Here is a 20,868-nt window from a genome sequence, read left to right as displayed (position 1 = left end):
TAATTTTAACCAGAAAGCACATAAAGATTCAATGTTTTTGTAGAAATTGTATTGAAGTGCTTGGTCACTTTGTATTTCTATTAATTGTTCTTGAAATTGATTAATATTAACAAATTCCTCATGCAAATCACTTACATCAAAATTAAATGGTATTCGAACCCAATTATATTTGAAAACATCGTCTGCAGGGAAATATAGATCTAAGTCTGCTATTAGTTTTTCTAAATGATTAATACTAATTTTCTGTATTTCAAAATCTGTGATATCAATATTATTGTCCTCAACAAGTAAATTAAGAGTCGGAAATGAAGCAAGTGTCTTTACTTCAACCTTATTTCTCCATAATTTGAGTTTATTTTTAAAACATGTAATTTTTTCAGTTAATTCAATAATAGTATGATTACGTCCTTGCATAGACGTATTTAGATTATTTATTTCAAATAAAATATCTGACAAATAAGCAACTTGAGTAATCCACTTCAACTCGGAGAATTTAGATGCTAATGGGTGTTTTGTTTCTCTCAAAAATAATTCGACTTCTGTCCGTAATGATAGTACTCTTTGAACAACTTTGCCCCGGGACAGCCATCTAACTTCAGAATAATATAATAAATGTTCGTATTCTGCACCAGATTCGAAACACAGCTCGCGGAAAATTCTACAGTCACGAGCTCTTGATTTGATAAAATTGACTACCGCAACAATTTCATCCAAAACGATACATAATTCGGGTGATAATTTTTTTGAAGCAAGATTTTGTCTATGTAACAAACAATGAATCGATATAATTTGTGGATTCATTTGTTTTGCTCTTGTCGAAAATCCCTTTTGAGATGCTGTCATGGCAGCTGCACCGTCCGTGCAAATACTGAAACACTGATTCCAATTTAATCCTTCATCTTTAAAAAACGAATCGACTATAAGAAAAATATCTTCACCTCTAGTTGTTGTTGACATTGGTTTGCAAAATAAAATGTCCTCCAGTATATCTGTTAAACCTGGATACAGCACGCAAACCATGAGTTGAACATCTTTACTTACATCTGTCGTTTCATCCAGTTGAATACTAAATAAACCAGCAATTTTTATAGCAGAAATAAGTTGATTCTTAATATCAAATGACATATCATTAATTCGTAAGCGAATTGTATCATTTGATAATGGTATCTTTTGTAATTTCTTTGAACTTTTATCTCCGCACATGATACGTGCCATGCCAATGGCAGCAGGTTTTATAAGTTTTTCAGCAATATTATTGGGTTTCTTTTGTCTTGCAATATGCCAAGCCACATGAAAAGAAGCAAGTGTAGCTTGTTTGGCAGAATTTATAAAACCACTACTACTTGGTGCATCCAAACGATGTCTTTTTAAATGGGCTTCTTTTCTTTCGAAAAAAGTACGATCTTTTCCCTCAAAGGAAAAATTTTTATGTTTTGCATCAAAATGTCTTTTAAGTTTGTTCGGTTTCATCGATTCATTAATTAATATTTCACTGCACAACACGCATTGCGGCTTGTTTACTCCTCGATCATAAATGCAAGTAAAACCTAATTCTAAAAATGCTTCCTTGCATTCACTTTTTGCCATTATTAGGGTGATTACAATTTTACAATAAGCACTGCAGCTTGATCACTCCACTATTAACAATAAGACAAAATTTGTTTCTAAAATGCGCTTCGCAATGGCAATAAGACACGCCCCTTTTCGGCTGACAGCTCTTCAGCAGCTCTTAGAGAGGGCCCTTATGTTAATTCTTTTTTACTTTTTTATTTTCTTTTTTATTTTAAACATTAACTAATAAGTATCTTTTATTCTTATATTAATTTTGCACCTTGATATGCTAAACTAATTTTGAGTCGTGTGCCATTTTTAATTATTATGAACGAGGATTAAGGGTATGGAATTACCCAGGTACCTCATTAAGCCTAGGCTGAGTAAGCCACAATGACTTCTTCTAGGAGGTGTTGGTATTACTTATTATTTGGTGCATTACTAAATTTTTTGGTTTGACTCAGCGTGACCCAAGAAATATGTTTCGCGACCCATAGGTTAAGAACCACTGCGTTAAAGCACCATATAATCGATATGAGACAAAATTCTTAATATGATTCTAAATTATCCATTTTCCTACAGGCCCCACAAAATGTTTCGGTTAGGACCTCTCAAAGTCTCTTCTCTGCTTTTATATTTTCTCACCTTAATTTTAGTGAAAGATCATATTTTTATTGATTTTATTATAAAAACTACTTGCATCATAATTTTTTTTAACAGTAAGCAATTTTGGAATTTGACATGCAATTCAATTCTGAACATTCGCTACTCTTGGAATTAATTCCTACATTATTATTATTATTTACATTATCACTAGTATTCATTATTATTATTATTTACTTTATTTTTTAAGTTCATGTTTTTAATAAAAAACTGTATTTATTGTTTTTTCTTAACAGTCAGCAGTTTTGGAATTTGATCTGCAATTCAATTCTGAACAATCGCTACTCTTGGAATTAATTCCTACATTATTATTTACTTTATTTTTTAAGTTCATGTTTTTATTAAAAAACTGTATTTATTATTTTTTCTTAACAGTCAGCAATTTTGGAATTTGACCTGCAATTCAATTCTGAACAATTGCTACCCTTGGAATTAATTCCTTATTATTATTTACATTATCATTAATATTTTTTATTATTATTATTTGCTTTATTTTTTAAGTTCATGTTTTTATTAAAAAACTGTATTTTTTCTTAACAGTCAGCAATTTTGGAATTTGACCTGCAATTCAATTCTAAACAGTGAATCACTTCTGGATGCTCCTGGAATTAATGCCTACATCATCCGAACTCTTGCTCTGGAAATATTTTATAGTGGGCGGTAAGTTTTTTTTTTACACTCTTAGTTATAAGATTTTAATCAATATTTTAATTTTATCTTTATGCCTAATTGTATTTTTATCCCATTTCAATTTAATTTTGATTTTTGAAACTGCTTGGTGTCACCCCTTAACCTGGAAATAATTAATACAATAAAGATGTTGAGGTTTTACTAATTAAAATAAGAGTAGAACCTTGCTAAACTGACTGTGATTATTTTCTGTTCAGATAACCCAAAAATTCTGTTTATAATTGATGTTGTTTTTATGTTAAATGTTCTCTGTTTTAGCATTATATTTGTTTTAAATTTATATTAGGAATAACTTACACCAACTTGTTCAAAATGTTTTGAAAAGTATTCAAGAAAAGAAATTATTGCTGAAATGGGCTGAGGTAAGAAAATGTATTTATACTTTATTGCTAATGGGCAGGCCGATATTGTATTGTGTTTTAGTTTTACATTTTGATGCCATCCAATTTAAAATAACCAGAAAAATAAAAGAAATTAGTTCATACGTTTAAAATAGAATAATATTAATGAAAAATTATAGCCTTTCGTTAAAATTGAATTTTTAACAATGTTAAATAATTTATTTCAATGGGATACCTACAAATGAGGTAGTGTGGATATCTCGATCCTGATTGGTTGTTGAAACGTGGCATTTATTTACGTTAGCAACTGTTCTTTCCGTTCTATTTCGAGTAAACCAAGCCCGTCAAGTATCAATTCTTTTAAGTGACACATTCTAAATTCTTTCACATATATTTCAATTCTGCCACTCTATATTTACCAAAAGGCCGACACAAAGCTATGTAGAACATAAATAAATTTATTATGCATCAAAGTTGCCAGGTACACAAAACTAAAATATATCATGGTTGCAATATTTTAAGTTAGGTAAAAGAAGTAGACTGGAACGAATTATATTTCAACAAATTTGGTGTGCTATACGACTCTGTATTTAATGAACTTGACGTTGATTAACAGTTTAAGTTATGTAGAGAAACTTAGCTCAACTTTAATACTCCATATTGCTGATGACGTCATAGGTCACATGGGTATGGAGGTGTGGGTATGGGAGGTCTTCTTGGAATGCAAGTACTCAAATGATTAAGACCAGACCGACACAAAAGTAGCCTTGTGCAAAAAATATTGTAATTTTAAACTGAAATTGGTAAACTTTGAAATCAGTTTCTTGTGTTGATGTAATAATTAATATTAAGAGGATGTTTATTTAAATGCTTTCAGAACATTCACTGCCATCCGCACAGTGACCCAGCTGAAGAAACTTCAATGGAACTTGATTTATTTGCTCCTCCTTCTTCACTGGATTCATTTTCTCTTTTGACTGCTTGGAGAGACTTTCTTTTAGTGACTGTTGTAGTAAGTTATTCATCTGTTTTTTTTTTTCTTCTTGTAAAAAGAACAAGTTAACTTATAAGTGAACTATTATTAAATGTGAATCCATGCAGGGGTCAAAATCTCATTATAAATCCTACAAGGTCCGGCTATTAATTTCCAGGACTCATAGAATAACTCAGAAGAAAATAAAATTAAACGCATAGCCATTTAATATTATTCGAAGTAATCCCCATCAGCCGTAATGCACGTCTGTGCTCGGCTGTACAAATTTCGGAAAGAAGTTTTAAAGTCCTCTTTCGAAATGCTCTTTAATAGTGACATTACAGTCTTCTTGATGGCCTCGACATCTTGAAATCTTGTCCCCTTCAGCGAATTTTTCAGCTTAGGAAACAGTCTGCTGGTGCTAGGTCTGGAGAGTATGGTGGATGCTGCATCTTAACGACACCATGTTGGGTTAAGAATAGCCTCACAGGCAGCGCAATGTGTGGAAGCGAACTTTTTCAATTGCTTCGGGCGTGCGTAACGACTGCGGCCAACCTGTGTGTGGATCATCTTCCACGCTTTCGCGCAGTCCCGAAAGCTTTTAAACCATTCAAAAGTTCTTGAGCGACATAATGCTTCCTCGCCGTAAACTTGTTTTAACAATTTGTAGGTTTCCGCAGCTGTCTTGCCCAATTTGAAGCAACATTTAATGTTTATTCTTGCTCCGTTTTCACTTCGACAACAGGAATTTAAGAGCTACGTTTTAATGCGCCTTTCTACGAGAACCACTTACTTCAGTATGGTGCCGATTGCACTGCACATGCGCAAGAAAGCACTCTTCAATATTGTTGGGGAAAATGTAAACAAATAGAAATGTAAACAGTATTTTCCTCTTGGCTGTGTCACTTCCTGTGGGAAGTTGGGTCACTTCCTAGGGGAAGTTGGGTCACTTCCTGTTATCTCAGCTAGAAGGAAGTGGGTGTTTCTGTTTTTAGTTAGTTATATCTTTGCTTTGGTTAGAGGATGTTTCTTCTCTTATGTTATGTTTAGAAAGAGCTATGTGATGTTAAAGAGTTATGTTTAGTTTATTTGAATGTAGTTTTTCTTACTTTATATTTAAAGATTTATATTCAATAAATATAGTTGTACCTTTTCCATGAAGTGAATTTTTGAGTAGTAATAGATGTCTTCAATATATTATACTTAGTAAGCTGGCTCCTATTTTTCAACATTGGTTATGGGCCAGGACATTTTAGAAGGGGGCCGTGAACAATTTGTATTGATATTTAGAAATATATTCTGAAGAACTTTTATAGAGAATGGCTTTGCTACCAGAAGGCTTTAACTTATTAAGTTATGATAATTGGGACAGGTGGAAAACAGACATTAAAATTTTGTTATTAGATAAAGGCTGCTGGAAATTTATTGATGGAAAAGAAGAAGAGTTGGAAGATTCAGCTACAAGAAGAGAAAAACAGGAATTTGAATTGAGAAGAGATAGATCATTTTCTACATTGTATTATGCAATTCAGCCAGAATTCAGACCGCTTATTCAAGATTGTTTAGATGGTAAAAAGGCTTGGGAGAAATTGGTTCAGCATTTTGAGCCAAAAACAAGAGCCAGACTCATTCAGTTACTTGATGAGTTTTTTAGCATTAAGTATCAAGCTAATGAAAGTATAGGCCTTTTTATTGCTAGACTTAAAACAGCAGTGAAGAAGCTTAGTGAAGCAGGTCATGAATTAAGTCAGTTGTTTCAAGGCTTCCAAGCAATAAGGCATCTACCACCTGAGTTCTCCGGTATAGTTCAGTTAATTTATCGTTGGAAGGATGAAGATTTTACGATTGATAAAATTGCCGAAGAACTGATAAGAGAAGAAAGCAGACTTACACAAGTGAAAGCTGATATTCGTCCAGAGGTTAGTGCGTTTAACATTTCTTCTATAAGTAAAGATGAAGAAAGATATGGAGACAGAAAAAAATCTCAAAGTAAATTTGTAGAAACTAATAGAAAAGTCATTGGTCCATGTCATCACTGCCACAAGTATGGACATTTAGTTGCAAATTGTAGAGATAGATATGCCAGAAATGTAAAGTCAAAGTGGGGTAAACAGAAAAGGAATTTCAATGATCAGTCAGCTGCTTTAGTTGAGACTTATTCAACACACTCTGTGGAAGTTGGTGAAACCATGATTGAAAATGATGATAAAATATGGGTTTTGGATTCCGCTGCAACTACACATTTCTGTAAAAATAAAATTTTAATGTCAAGTTATGAAGAAACAAATAATGTAAGCATGGCTTTGGCTGTTGGGGATACTTCTAGTAAGGTACTAGGAAAAGGAACTGTTGAATTTTCAGTTAAAGTAGGAGGAGAAATGAGTAATATAACTTTAACGAATGTTTTATACAACCCAAGTATTCGAAGAAACCTAATATCTATTTCAAGATTAGAAGCTGCAGGAGCTAATTTTGTTGGAACAAAGGGAAAATTATGGATTTATTCAAATGATTGGCTGAAGTTATTTTATGCCACTAGAAAGGACGGATTGTACTACCTGAAGCCATACAAATATAAAACTGGAACTCCAAAAGCTGAAAATAGTGGATTTAATGTTGGCACTTGTAAATCAGGAACAGATATAGCTACATTGTGGCATAGGAGATATTGTCATATTAATTTTGACTACCTTAAGGAAACTAGCAAGAACCAGAGTGTAAGGGGATTACCTAATATAGAAAAACCAGATGAAAATTGTGACACTTGCCTCCTTGCCAAGTCCAATAGAATCTCATTTAAATCAAATCCAAGTCGTACTTCTCAACCACTTGAAGTAGTATATATGGATGTCTGTGGTCCTATGCCGAAAACTTCAAAAGAAGGAAATAGGTATTTTTTGGCAATTATAGATGATTACAGTCGTGCAGTAGTTTTATACCTTATGAGGAATAAAAGTAAAGCATTTAGGAAATTTAAGAATTATCATGCAAAGATGGAACGCTTGACTGAAAGAAAATTAAAGTGTATCAGGAGTGACAATGGCGGTGAGTTCTGCAACAACCAATTTGAACAATACTTAGAAGAGCATGGAATTTGTGCTGAGCGAACTAATTACTATACGCCAGAAGAAAATGGTGTATGTGAAAGATTTAATAGAACTGCTCTGGATGCCATTAAATCTATGTTGAGGGATAGTAACATGAATGAAGAATGGTGGGATGAAGCAGTATGTTGTTTTGTTCATACGTGGAACAGAATTTCAAGAAAAGGAAAGAAAACACCGTATGAGATGTTGTATGGAAAGAAACCACCAGTAATGTATTTTAAAGTGTTTGGATGTAAGGCTTATGTTGGTGTACCGAAACAAAAGAGAAATAAATTCCAAATGCGTGCCAAAGAAGGTATAATGTTAGGTTATGCTTTTTCAACCAAGGGTTACCGTATCTACTTACCTGAAGATCGTAAAGTGATAGAACCAAAAAATGTTAAATTCAATGAAAATGAATTTTCAGTGGAAGTCATCCTGGACCCAAGTAGAAAACCACCAAGAAAGAACAAAATGGAATGAAAAAGAAGAATCAAGTGATGAAGATATTATTCATAGGCCAGAATTTGACTCAAGTTGTAGTCATGAAAGCATCAAGAAGGTATCAGATTTAAACTGGTTAAGAAAAGCAACTAAACGATCAGATGGATCTAGAAATGATATTTATTATTTCATAGAAGGGTCTAAAAACCGATTTAGGTCATCAAATGACATTGAGAAATATTGCGATAGTCATGGAATTAAATTTGAAAAAGATATATTTGATTTTAGTGGTAGGAATGAATATTCTGGTAAAGTAACCAGAAATGAAGTCAGCATAGTACAAGAAGATGAAGCAAATTTAATTGAGTATAATATTCCAAAAAGCTACAAAGAAGCAGTTGAGTCAAGAAATTGTGAAAAATGGAAGAATGCAATGGAAGAGGAAATTGAAATGATGAAGAAAAGAGAAGTGTGGTCATTGGTAGAGAAACCGAAGGATACTAAAGTTATAGGTAGTAGATGGGTGTACAACCTAAAAACCGATGAATCGAATAAAATTGTGAGACATAAAGCCAGACTTGTTGCACAAGGATTTAAGCAACAACAGAGTATTGACTATTACGAAGTGTATAGTCCTGTGGTTAATTTTTCTCTCATAAGACTATGTTTTGCTATTTTTGTAGGTTTGATGAACTGGGTTCACTGTCAAGTCGATGTAAAAAGTGCATATTTATATGCAGACTTAACAGAAGAAATTTATATGGCACAACCTGAAGGTTTTATAGTGGATCCATCAAAAGTGTGTAGATTAAAAAAGGCAATATATGGATTACATCAATCAGGACGTGAGTGGTACACTGAAGTAACTAGTTTGTTATATGAATTAAAGCTTGAAAAATTAGCTTGGTGCAATGGAATATTCACAGGAAATAATGTGTTGCTATTGTTATATGTAGATGATATTGTGATAATGGGAAAAAGTCAAAAGAACATAGATCTAATTTTAAAAGAGTTGAATCAAAATTTTGAATTAAAGGTTTTGGGAGAAACAAGGAAACTTTTAGGTATAGAATTTGAGAAAATTAATGGTCATTTAGTAATCCACCAGAAAGAATATATAGAGAATACAGTGAAGCATTTTAGCAAGTGGTACAACATACCCATAGTTTCATTGCCAATAGCTAAAGGATTAAATTTGTCAATGCAGGATTGCCCACAAACAGAAATGGAGAAAGCAGAAATGGAAAATATTCCATACCGAAGTGTTCTTGGATGTGTGTCCTTTATAGCAAGTAGGACAAGACCTGAAATATCTTATGCTGTTAATATTTTATCGCAGTATCAAGAAAATCCTGGTATCAAACATTGGCAAGCTTTACTGAAATTATTAGGGTATCTGCAATATACAAAAGAAAATATGCTTGATTTGTCGAAAATCTTAGATTTGTCAATAAAGTGCTACACGGATGCAGACCATGCATCAAACAGAGATGACAGAGTGTCAATAGGAGGAACTATTGTATATGTAGGTGATATCCCTATCTTGTGGAAAACCTTTAAACAGAAAAGTGTTTCAATTTCTACCATGGAGGCTGAGTATATCTCTTTATCGGAGTCAGCCAAGGAGTTAGTGTGGTTAAAAAATGTGCTAACTGATAAGAAACTCAAATTGAACGTACCAAGCTGTGAATTGTTTTGTGATAACAGGGCTGCTATTGATTTTTCTAAATCTGAGGTTGAGAACTCTCGCAGCAAACACATTGATGTTCGTTACCATTTTGTGAGACAATATGTGAATAACAAATTCTTTGAATTAAGATATGTTAGAACTTTGAACAATACAGCAGACTTGTTAACAAAGCCTGCGGTTAAAGAACGAATGCGATCCTTCTGTAATAAAATATACTTAAGGACTTAACTCAAGGTTACAAATAATTGTTTAACTTTTTAGCACAGCAAAAGGAAAAGGGGGCCGAATGTTGGGGAAAATGTAAACAAATAGAAATGTAAACAGTATTTTCCTCTTGGCTGTGTCACTTCCTGTGGGAAGTTGGGTCACTTCCTGTTATCTCAGCTAGAAGGAAGTGGGTGTTTCTGTTTTTAGTTAGTTATATCTTTGCTTTGGTTAGAGGATGTTTCTTCTCTTATGTTATGTTTAGAAAGAGCTATGTGATGTTAAAGAGTTATGTTTAGTTTATTTGAATGTAGTTTTTCTTACTTTATATTTAAAGATTTATATTCAATAAATATAGTTGTACCTTTTCCATGAAGTGAATTTTTGAGTAGTAATAGATGTCTTCAATATATTATACTTAGTAAGCTGGCTCCTATTTTTCAACAAATATGCAATCATTAGCGCCATCTTCCGGCTTTTCGTTCTCCTACAGTTACGTCAGTCCTGGAAATTAATAGCCGGACTTTGTATATTTTATTATATTTTTTAAACCTTAAAAAATGTCCTAAATTATCTTATTCTGGCAAAATAGTCTTTTATTATCCTTTATTTTCCAAAGTATTAGAAATAGTAGTAAATAGTTTTTATAAACTCTTAGTCAGCATTTGAAGGCAGGAAGAATAGGCAAAAACAGATTAATTTTCTGATCTGCAAGAGAGAGTATTTAGCATCCAATCACAGACAGCCAGTGTCTCATGACTGGAATGAAAAGAAAATGCATGTAAAAAAAATTAAGGCAGCTCAGACTGTAATTGATGCTGGCCACAAATATTTGAAAATTTGACGAAGAAAATAATTCCATAAAAAAGTAACTCCAAAGGAAGAGATAGTTAAATTATTTTCAAATACATAATTTAATTTTTGTCCCGTAAATGAAAAAAATAAAATATGTTATTTTGATATTAGTAATCTAAGAATAAAATCTGTGTAATTTTGTTGAATAAAGAAAAATATTAATTAAGGCAAGTTTTTGATTATTAAATGATTATGATCATATTTAAAGAAATGTATGTAATGCATTATTTTTAATTGTCCTATATTTTTTTCAAAGAAAAAAAAAACCTGTTTTTTTTTTTTTTTTTTTTTTTTTTTAATTGTTTCTTCTATTCCTGTCCATGTCTTTAAATGTATTGAATTAATTTTAAATTTAAAATGGTTTAACCCATCAATCTTAAAATATTTAAAACTAGATATTATGGTTTTACAAGGAAATAAGCTGAACAGCTGCTGTTTTGTTAAAAGGCTATTTTGTTATTCAGGCTGTTTTTCGCCACACTCGATCGGATCAGTCGAGTCAAATTTTGAGCTTATATTTAAAATTAAATTAAATTTGTTTTTTTTTTTTTTGTGTAGTTATGAGTGTTTTAAACGTTTTCATATTGAATATTTTTGAACTGTCAATCTCACATGTCCTGTCCAAAATCCAACCACTGTTTGGTTACATTAGCCAGAGAAATATCAACTATACAAGGATGTAATTTATACTTGATTAACTGAGCTTCGATTACCTGAGATTTCTGTTAACCAAGCCGTTAATGAAGTCTGTTTTTTTTTTTCTGAACGAGCCCTGAAAAAGACCACACTTTTTAATTTGCTGTCCAGCTCTACTGCCCCCAAAAACACTCAACTTCCAAGAAATATTGCACCCTGAGAAGTCAACAGCGGCGAACAATACTTTGTTTCCAGTGGCCCTATTGAAAACCAGGTGCAATGTGTTATCAGATTGTACTTTTGCAATAAAAGGTTACAGAGTATTTTAAGAAATAGTAATGTAAAATTCGCAAATTAATGTATATTAAATTTTTAAAAAATTGCAATAATTTCTTGAGATTTGTGTTAGTTTTGAAAATGCATCTTGAAGTTTAATTTTAAAAATAGTTTCAGAAAAATTTCTATTTGCTTTTTAAAATCTACTACTAGTAGGTGATTTCCTTTTTAAAATTGTTAAGCTGTGAAACATAACTTTATAAACGCTTATTTTTTTTCATTCGAAAAACATTCTGTTGTTTTTCATTTGAAAGATTTTAAATCAGGCACTTTTTTATGTACAGTTTCTATTAACTGAGTTTTCCGATATGTAAGGTACGAGCCGTCCCAATTAGCTCGGATAATCGACGTTCTAATCTACTGTAGTTGTCATTTCATTATGTTTTTAAAATTATTTTATTATTGTTGTTTTCCCTACTGTATTGTTTAAAAGCTTCAAAAGTATTATCAGCAGGAACTAGCAGTACCAGAGAAAAAAAATCTCCAAATTTATACATGATCTGTCTTAGTCAACAAATTACATGCTCAACTGCAACTTTTGCCTAACATCTCTTTGGAATGCATATAATTGGAAAAATATTAATGTACCTATTATTAATCTTTTAAGAATAAATTGACTCTGACAACGTAATATCTGCAACAAAATTTTAATTTTATTATAAACTAGAAATATTTAATATTATTTACAAATCAATATTCAACACAAATGTTGTATTATAAATATTAACAAAATGTATTAAATATTTTAGACAATGTATTGGCTTCGTTTTAAAACAATTAAAAAAAATTTCTTATCCTCTGTGACTCAGGTAAACCATTTTTAATAAAAGCAATCATGTCTATGGCAACACAAAAATGAGCTAACTTTGTTTTATAAATTCTTATTTCAATAACTAAAATCATTAACATTTATCTTAACTGATTTTCTTTTAGTGCCGTTTATCCTCTCTGCCCAGCATCTTAGGAATTGTATTTTACAATGTTTAATTAAAAAAATTAATTAATAATTTAATAAAATTATATTAATTTTTAAAAAACAATTAACCTTAATTTTTCCTTTTAAGCTCCCTTATCAACAATAACTGAACTTTGATACAACATAAATATATATTTCCAATCAGTTAATCTTTACTGGAAAAATAATACTTTGTCATCTCTCTTGTTGTTTCAGTTGTGATTTTTCTTTATGAATTTCTTGTCTTTTTTTATAATTATTATATATAATTTTTTTTAATAGTATGAACCTGCTCTGTTTACATCGGATTCCAAAAAGCAAATATTGAAAAATATTTTGGAGCAATTTACATCTGAGGTAATGTTATCTTAGATATCTTATTTTTTGATTTTATATTTCGGAGACTCGAGCTCTCTGTATTGTAGGTGATGCTCAACCATTTTTAGGTAGCAAGTCACTAAAAAAAAAAAAAAAAAAAAAAAAAAAAAAAAAAACGACCAAGATGAACATAAAACTGTAACCATAAATGAAAGGTGTAATATGGATAACTTACTATTGTGTAATTAACTTTTTTCACTCAGGTCTAGATAATGAAAATTAAAATAAATTAGAAATATTTAATGCAAAGAAATATTTTTGTTTTATTTAACGTGGTTACAAGAAAATAATAGAGAACAAGAAATAAATCCAGAGGGAAAATAATAAAAGAAAAAAAAGGTCTATTTTTGCTCAAAATTTCAACATTATTTTATTTTTTATTTTATTCTCTTTAATCATAATTTATAAGTTTAGCAGTTTGTTGGGTTGTCATTGTACAAAACTTTAAATAAAAAATAAGTAAGTAAATAATTTAAATGCTTTCTTTTTGTGCAAAATAGTTTCACATAATTTTTTTTATATATTTACTTTTTAATGATTTTATAGGTATTTTTGGACCTATTACTCACTCCCATGTGTGTGTTAAGGGCTATAAATTATCATTTAAATTGTTTAGTATCTAGAATTGTTTATTTACTAAATAATTCACAATTCTTGTTTTAAATTTAAAATTATGTTTTTGTTCTAGTCTTTTGTTCTCTTGAGAATCTGCATGTTTTTGTGTAGATTTTCCTTTATATGCACTACTTTCTCCTTGAATGAAATCATGAAAAGCAGATATTCTATAAGAGTATCTACTTAATATTGGGGGGGGGGATTAGTATTGCAAGGATAGATTGGTAACATTTTTTTAATTAATTTATTTCTTAATAATTTTGGATTTCAGATCTTAATGATTTTAAAACAATACAATCCTTCTGATGATAAATTAGGCAGTTTTTCCATACGTTCTGAATTTTGCATAACTTATAAGACACTACTTATAACCTTTGCATGTTTTGTAACTCATATGTTCATTCAGCAAATGTTTCATTTTACTGATGTCTTACTTTCTTTCAGTTGACTGAAAGCAACCAACAGATACTTATTTTACTTTCTGAATTGTTCTTAATGCTATCTCGACATTGGCAGAAGTAAGTATGAATTTTGGATTATCTCTTTTTCTCAAGGTTGACATTTTGTCTGGAAAAAAGACCCATTTTTTCCAAAACACTGGAAAAAACTGGACTAAATGGAGAAAAAAACTAAAAAAGATAAATGCAAATGTTTAGAATGATTATAAGAGTAGCTGAAGTTTAAACTAGTTAAATTTTATATAGTACTAGAAGATTAAAAGTTATTCTCATATACTTAATATAAAATGGTTTATATAAAAAAAATTATTTTCATATTATTTTTGTAGTTTTATGCAGAATTTTAAAATCTATGTATCTTATTATTTAAGAGTTGCTTTGAGTATTCATACTTAATAGTCATTATAAAAATTTATTAGTTATTTGCAATCGTGATTTCAATATGCATTTCTTAGTAACCTATATGTTTAGTATATGAAGTAAAAATTTGATTATTATGTTTTAACAGTTCTTTAATTATAAAATTAGATTTTACTATACCGATTTACATTTAAAAAAAAATGTTGTTAAATTAGTTATTTAAACTTCTTAGGAAATTCTTAATTCTTTTTAATCCAATTATTGCATTTAAATTTTTGCTTATTTAAAAATGATTTATTAAATAGTTTGAGGATAAACATTATTATTTTTATTTAAGCTAGACTGCAATTTTAAACTGTTTTAAAAGTGTTTAAATATTTGATATTCTTTTTGGATAAGGAGTTCCTACCATTCTTTTACTTGAGTTGGAAGCAATCTATTTCTTCCATGGCGGGTTTTTTTTTGCGATTTTTCCTCAGTAGAACAAATTTGTCATCCCTGCCATTTCTATTGCATTTTAAAACTTAAAAAATATAGTTTGAAACTTTACATAATTTTTAAAAATATAATCCTCAATCAATTTTTTTTAATGTTCTGTACCGTGAGATACATATTATAAAATAATAAATAAGGTAATAATTAGAATAAAAATTGAGGAAAATCTTGCAAAATAGTTCTTTAAATCATATGCAGAAAGGGAAACATTAGTAAATACAATTGGCCCTTCAAATTGATCGAGGAATACTATAGTTTTAACAGTTAAAACATAAAATGTTACTTGCATACTTATCTAAATATAGAACTAAAAGGGTGGATGTGAAGTGTGAGAAAGCATTTAATTTTGAATAATAAATTAACACTGAACATACGAACACCTTAGAATACAACATACAATAACCAGTCTTTTGACTGGTCATGGTTTGTTTAGTGTTAAGAGCAAGAATTTAGATTTAAAAAAAAAAAGATTAGTTCAAGGTTTTTATGCTACAAACATATAATTTTTTATTAAAACTCCTTTCTGGTATGATTTTTTTGTTTACTCTTGTGTGAATGTTTAAAGACTTTAGTTTTTATTCTTTACTTTTGATTTTAATTCAGTGCGAAAATAGCAAAAAATTAGAATCCACTTTTTGCAATTATTAAAAATATCTAAATGCTCATCTAAGGTACTCAAAATGACCATGTTTAGCAAAAATGAGAAAATGTACCAAAGCCTGTTTAAATGTCTGTTTCAGACCTTCTCAGGCTTTTTTTCTGTTTACTGTTATGAATCGGAGGACCTGTGCATAATTTATAAACAGTTTTAAAAACTTTCCTGGAGATCAGCTATTTTGTAGTTCAAGTGTATTGAATTAATAATTAATTCCTTTTTAGAGCTTATTAAAATAGCTGATTTGATCATTTAGAAAGTTTGAAACACAAATCAGGCAAAAAATGAAGAATTTTAAAGATATGTATGTTAGCAAAACAGCACTTCATCAGGGGACACGCTGTCTGCCAACATACAGGAGAGCCTTTCTGTCTCCAGTGGTAATACCAAAAACTGACTGTACCCCCGAGGCCTCAAAATGAATAAACAAAATAAGAACAAGCAATTAACAAATCAAAAATTGATATGTGAATGCAATGAAATATTATGCAGGCTTCAATATTGGCCGAATTATTTGAACATCTTTAAAATACTTTGAAATAAAAAATTATAATGACAGTAATTAAAAGCAAAACTATTATTCTCTAATGTGACTTTGAAATTCTCAATAGCTGAAAGAAAATCCATTTTATTATTACAAATAAATTTAAACCTAATAATTTAACCAATCAAAATATTCTTAAAAACTTTAAAGTGTTGTTGGAATTAAAATGTGCTGAACTAATAACATTTAACTTAAAATCTTTTATCGTTTAAACCGATGAAAATTTTTTGGTTATGAATTTTAATATCAAGATCTAAAAAATTAGCACTATTTTCATCTGAATTGGTCTTTATTAAATTAAGTTCTTTAGGATAAATATCTTTAATTAAATCAAAACCAATTTATAAATTATGTTGTAAAAATTTTTATTCATAAAAATGTAAGAAATTATTAGCAAATGCACTTGAATGACAATTACCCATTGAAATACTTTGAATTTGTCTGTAAAAACAAGTACCCTTAAAAAGATAATTTTGAAAAATGTTTACATTGCCTAAATTAATCCAATCATCCCTGTTAATGTCCTCGTTACTCAAATAATTATCAAAAATTTCTGAACAAATATTCTTCAAATACTTGTTATAAACGATTATTTAAAATTTTTGATATTTTAATTGCTTATTCTTATTTTGTTTATCCATTATTTGACCTCCGGGCGCAGTCAGGTTTTGATATTACCACTGGAGACAGAAAGGCTCTCCTGTATGTTGGCAGACAGTGTGTCCCCTGATGAAGTGCTGTTTTGCTAACATACATATCTTTAAAATTCTTCATTTTTTGCCTGATTTGTGTTTCAAACTTTCAAAAATATTAAAATAAGACAAATTTGGTTTTAGCGCTTTTCCATTTTGACTTATTTTAAAAGTTATTTTCTTATTACCTCTTTTTTTGAATTTGAGTAATGTTTTAATTGTTTCTTTAAGTGTTAAGAGTTTTTGGGGTTTTCATGTGTTTTTAAAAATTATGGAAAAGATGACAAATATCTTCAGTGATGTTTGTCATCTTAGATCAAAGATCTTTGGAGATAGTCCTGAAACTGTTTTGGGCATTGCAGTTTTCAGAACAGAAGTTTCTTATTCTTTTAATGAGGGCAAAATGTTATAAAATGAGTAACATGAATATTCAGCCGCAGTACAAAAATCCGGACTTTATTGTTTTTTGTGAAAACAAACTTAGGACCAAATGTTATTTGGAAGGCAAACCTGAAAATACTTCAATTTTTTTTTATTTTTTTTTTATATATAATGTTTTTTTTTTTTTTATATATATAATGTTTTTTTTATATATATATATAATGTTTTTTTTTTGTTTTGTTTTTTTTTTAAATTTGAAACGGGCACTCTAATCTCTCTTAAAAATTTATTAATTTTTAAAGGTGGAAAAGTTATTTATATAAATTGAATTAAAAGAATGTATGAATGATTTTTTTTTTTAATATTTAGTATATTTTTGCTTATTGTTTTATTCTGTGGTCAAAAAAATCTCATGTTTTATGAATTTTTGAGGTTGGCTGTTTTCTTTCTGGAGAAGAAATCCCCAATCAATATAAATAGCTTTTGACAATGTAGCCACCATAAATATATTAACTTGGCCTTCTTTTTTTCCCAAAAACAAAACTGACATATAAATGACTTTGATACATTATCTCATTTTTGCCACTTATTGATTTGGTCACTGCTGTTGTCAAAAAAAAAATTTTTTTTTAAATCTCAATGGAGTTGAAAATACAATTGATTAAAAAAAAATGGTGGTTTAGTAACTTTAGTTTACTGTCATTGTAATTGTTGTATAGAATAAAATTTAATAGTTTATTTTTATTTCTAGGGACTATGTAGCTTTTGTAAAAGAGGAAGACTTTAATCCTATTTACAAAATAATTTCTGAAGTTGCTTCTAATATTGACACCATTCATCTGCGAGAACAGTTGGTTGTTATTTCTTTAGCTGTGTTCACCATTCGAATATTTTCTAAACACAATGAAAAAAGTTAGTTGGATTATTTTACTCTTTATGGCTATTTTGACTTTAGTAAGTTAGGTGATATAAGAGTTACTATGACTGATGTGTGTATATATTAATCAGAGCAGTATTTATGATTGAATATCTACTTTTCTGAGAAGCCAGTTTAACTTACCGTATATTCCGGCGTATAACGCGCACTTTTAATGCAAAAAATAACATTGGGATTTACGGATGCGCGGTATACGACGAATATAAAAAATTATAGATTAAAAAAAATTTAATATAGAAAAATACTTTTATTTTAAAGAAATAACATACCTTTACCTATATACTTCATTGATTTCCGTTATTACATAAATAGTTCATTATATTCGTCTTTCGCTATCAATTACAATTATTAAAATTTTTTTGTATTATAATTAAAAAATTTTTTGTATTATCTGTAAGGTGGGACCTAAACATGTCCCACTCTAAAAGGCTTTCTGGTTTTCTTACGCAACCAGGACGGATTTCCCCGATGTTTTTTACCCACAATTTAACACCATTTTTGTCCATCTAGAATCACATTATTGCTCTTTCAATTCTACCCTCACATACATGTCAAATTCAGTTCTTTTATTTTTGCAAAAGATAGGGAAAAATACTTTTTATTTACAATCTTGAAAGATGAGATATTGCACATGTACAATCCAAATTTTTGTGCGCGTTGTACGAAGAGTATATCTTAAAATTTAAAAAAAGTAATTAGAAATTACGGGTGTGCGTTATACGCCGGGGTGCATTATGCGCCAGAATATACGGTATACCCTATTCAAATTTTCAACAAGCGCTTGGAATATTTGTGTATTATTGCAATATTGCACACACACTCTCCCATATATAGGCATCTTATTGTGAAAAGATTCCTTTCTGGAACCACTCTGAAAAAATCAGATAAACTTTTTTTCTGGGTGTATGTAGCCACCCAGTCTTAACAAACTTTTACATATTTCTTTTTTACTGACTTAACAGCCTTTTGTGGGCTAAGGTCTTTTTTTAGAATTTTTTTATTCTGCTACTTCCTTGTCAGGATGTTTTGGTTGTTCACTCTTTGTGCTTCAAAATCTCCATTAAGGCAGTCAATTTATTTTAGTCTAGGCTTGTCTCTGGTTCTGTTCCAATCGGTTTAAAATGAAAGATTCTGGATGTTAAGGAGTAGTAGATGCAACCAGCAAATTTCATGCAGTTTACAGTTGATAATATCTGCTTCTCTATTGTTGGATCTGTGCCTTCATGTACCATTGTTATTCACTGCACTCAGAATCCTTCTCAATACTTTTTCCTCGAAGATGGCTTGTCGATTTTCATGAAATTTTATCGTAGCCCAAGTTTCTGGTCTATTGATGGTTTTATATAACATGATTGTTGTTTTCCATTTTACTAATTTTGACGGCAGAAAATTCTTTAACCCATTAAGTACACTGTGTTATATAAGAGTACAATTTACGGCAAAATAATTTTAAAAGGGAAAAAAAGACTTCACTTTATTAAATTGCAAGTAATTGTGCACAGTGCTTAAAAACTCAAAACGATATTACTGTGCTAGTTATGTTGGATAAGTAATATAGTTAAACCCCGTTATAGTGAACGAAATATTTGATCCTGTGTCTTGCTATACACATATAATATTATTTTTTGTGGATATCGTGAACCGAAAGAAAGAGGAAATTGGATATTATGAACTTTTTTCTGTCTTTGACTGATTTTTCTTCTTCATTTTTTGGTGTTTTTGAAATTTCTACATAAAATACATATACCAATTTTTATCTATTGATTGGATTGTAGCCGTAAGTATTTTTTCTTATTTGCTACTTCTATCTCAGTTTCCCATTTCTAAATAAGGGCCATCCCTAAATTTTTTGTACCCAAGACGAAGAGTAATGAAAAATAAAAGTTAACACATTTTTTGTTACTTCATATTGTTTTTTAATCATTTTTGAATTTCTTTTTATAGGTAATTTATTTAAATAATGTAATAAAAAGGAGCAGTTCGGAAAAATTAGTTAAAATTGTTTGCAGTATGGATATAGTGAAATTTTGGTCCCCTTGAAGGTTCACTATAGTGGGGTTTGGCTGTATAACCCTATTTATTTGTATATTGCCTTACAAATACTATATTTAAACTTATAAAGGGAAAATTTATTTAACATATTCTGAATTTACTGAAATTATTTAAAATTTATAATTCTGAATTTATTTAAAATATTCTGAATTCATAAATTTACAGTACTTATAAAAAAACCTAGTACTCAGTTTCGATTGAACTATATTTATATTTTACCTTTAATGCAAAGAACTATTCAGAGTATCCTTATTATTACTGGTTAATGAGACAAATAACTTACATTTCATATTTTTAATGTTGCTGTCCCTGTATTTTTACTTTCTTAAACATTTTAGCTTAGCTTCTATCAAATTATATTATTACAAAAGTTAATTAGTTACAATATTTCAATTAGATTTTGAATTTCCCATTATTTTAATTCAATTAAGCATAGGTAATTCAAACTTGTTTAAATTAAATTTTGAGAAAATTGAATTTTTCACTTTGTTCATAAAATTCTATATTAAAACAAATTTATTGTAATTAGATTTTTTTTTTTTTGTACGATTTTCTACAAAATATATGGGGGAAAATTCTTCCTCGGGTGATCAGTTTGAACAAAAGTGCTTATTGATTCAAAAAAACAGTAGATATGTAAGAAATCTGTTTCACTCTAACAGTACTATTGTTTTGTACTTCAAAAATCAGAAATTCTTGTGAAAAAAACGGAATATTATCTCATTTGCAGTGGCTTTGATGATAATTTCAAGCTAACAATATTTTCTGCGAAAAATAATTTGTACTTCAAAAATTTTTATCTAATTCGGTATTGTTTTAATGAAAATTCTGCTTTTTTTTCCTTCTTTAAAAATTACGCATAATATTTAATAAATTA

General features: G+C 29.5%; 1 protein-coding gene across 1 annotated transcript in view; it reads left to right on the top strand.

Moving 5' to 3' along the window:
- The window catches only part of Nup188 (nuclear pore complex protein Nup188), a 97,870-nt gene that overhangs the window by 55,685 nt on the left and 21,317 nt on the right, over window positions 1-20,868 (top strand). Inside the window, exons 32-37 of the mRNA XM_087160578.1 lie at window positions 2,755-2,874; window positions 3,191-3,266; window positions 4,123-4,257; window positions 12,707-12,781; window positions 13,862-13,935; window positions 17,754-17,914. Coding sequence (XP_087016704.1) covers window positions 2,755-2,874; window positions 3,191-3,266; window positions 4,123-4,257; window positions 12,707-12,781; window positions 13,862-13,935; window positions 17,754-17,914 — 641 coding nt within the window. The remainder of the gene's footprint in view (window positions 1-2,754; window positions 2,875-3,190; window positions 3,267-4,122; window positions 4,258-12,706; window positions 12,782-13,861; window positions 13,936-17,753; window positions 17,915-20,868) is intronic.

The sequence above is a fragment of the Parasteatoda tepidariorum genome, chromosome 4 (genome assembly GCF_982258835.1).
Source record: "Parasteatoda tepidariorum strain Cologne lab strain chromosome 4, Ptep-v5.0, whole genome shotgun sequence".
NCBI classification, from domain to species: domain Eukaryota; kingdom Metazoa; phylum Arthropoda; class Arachnida; order Araneae; family Theridiidae; genus Parasteatoda; species Parasteatoda tepidariorum.
This window is presented reverse-complemented; position numbering and strand designations above follow the sequence as displayed.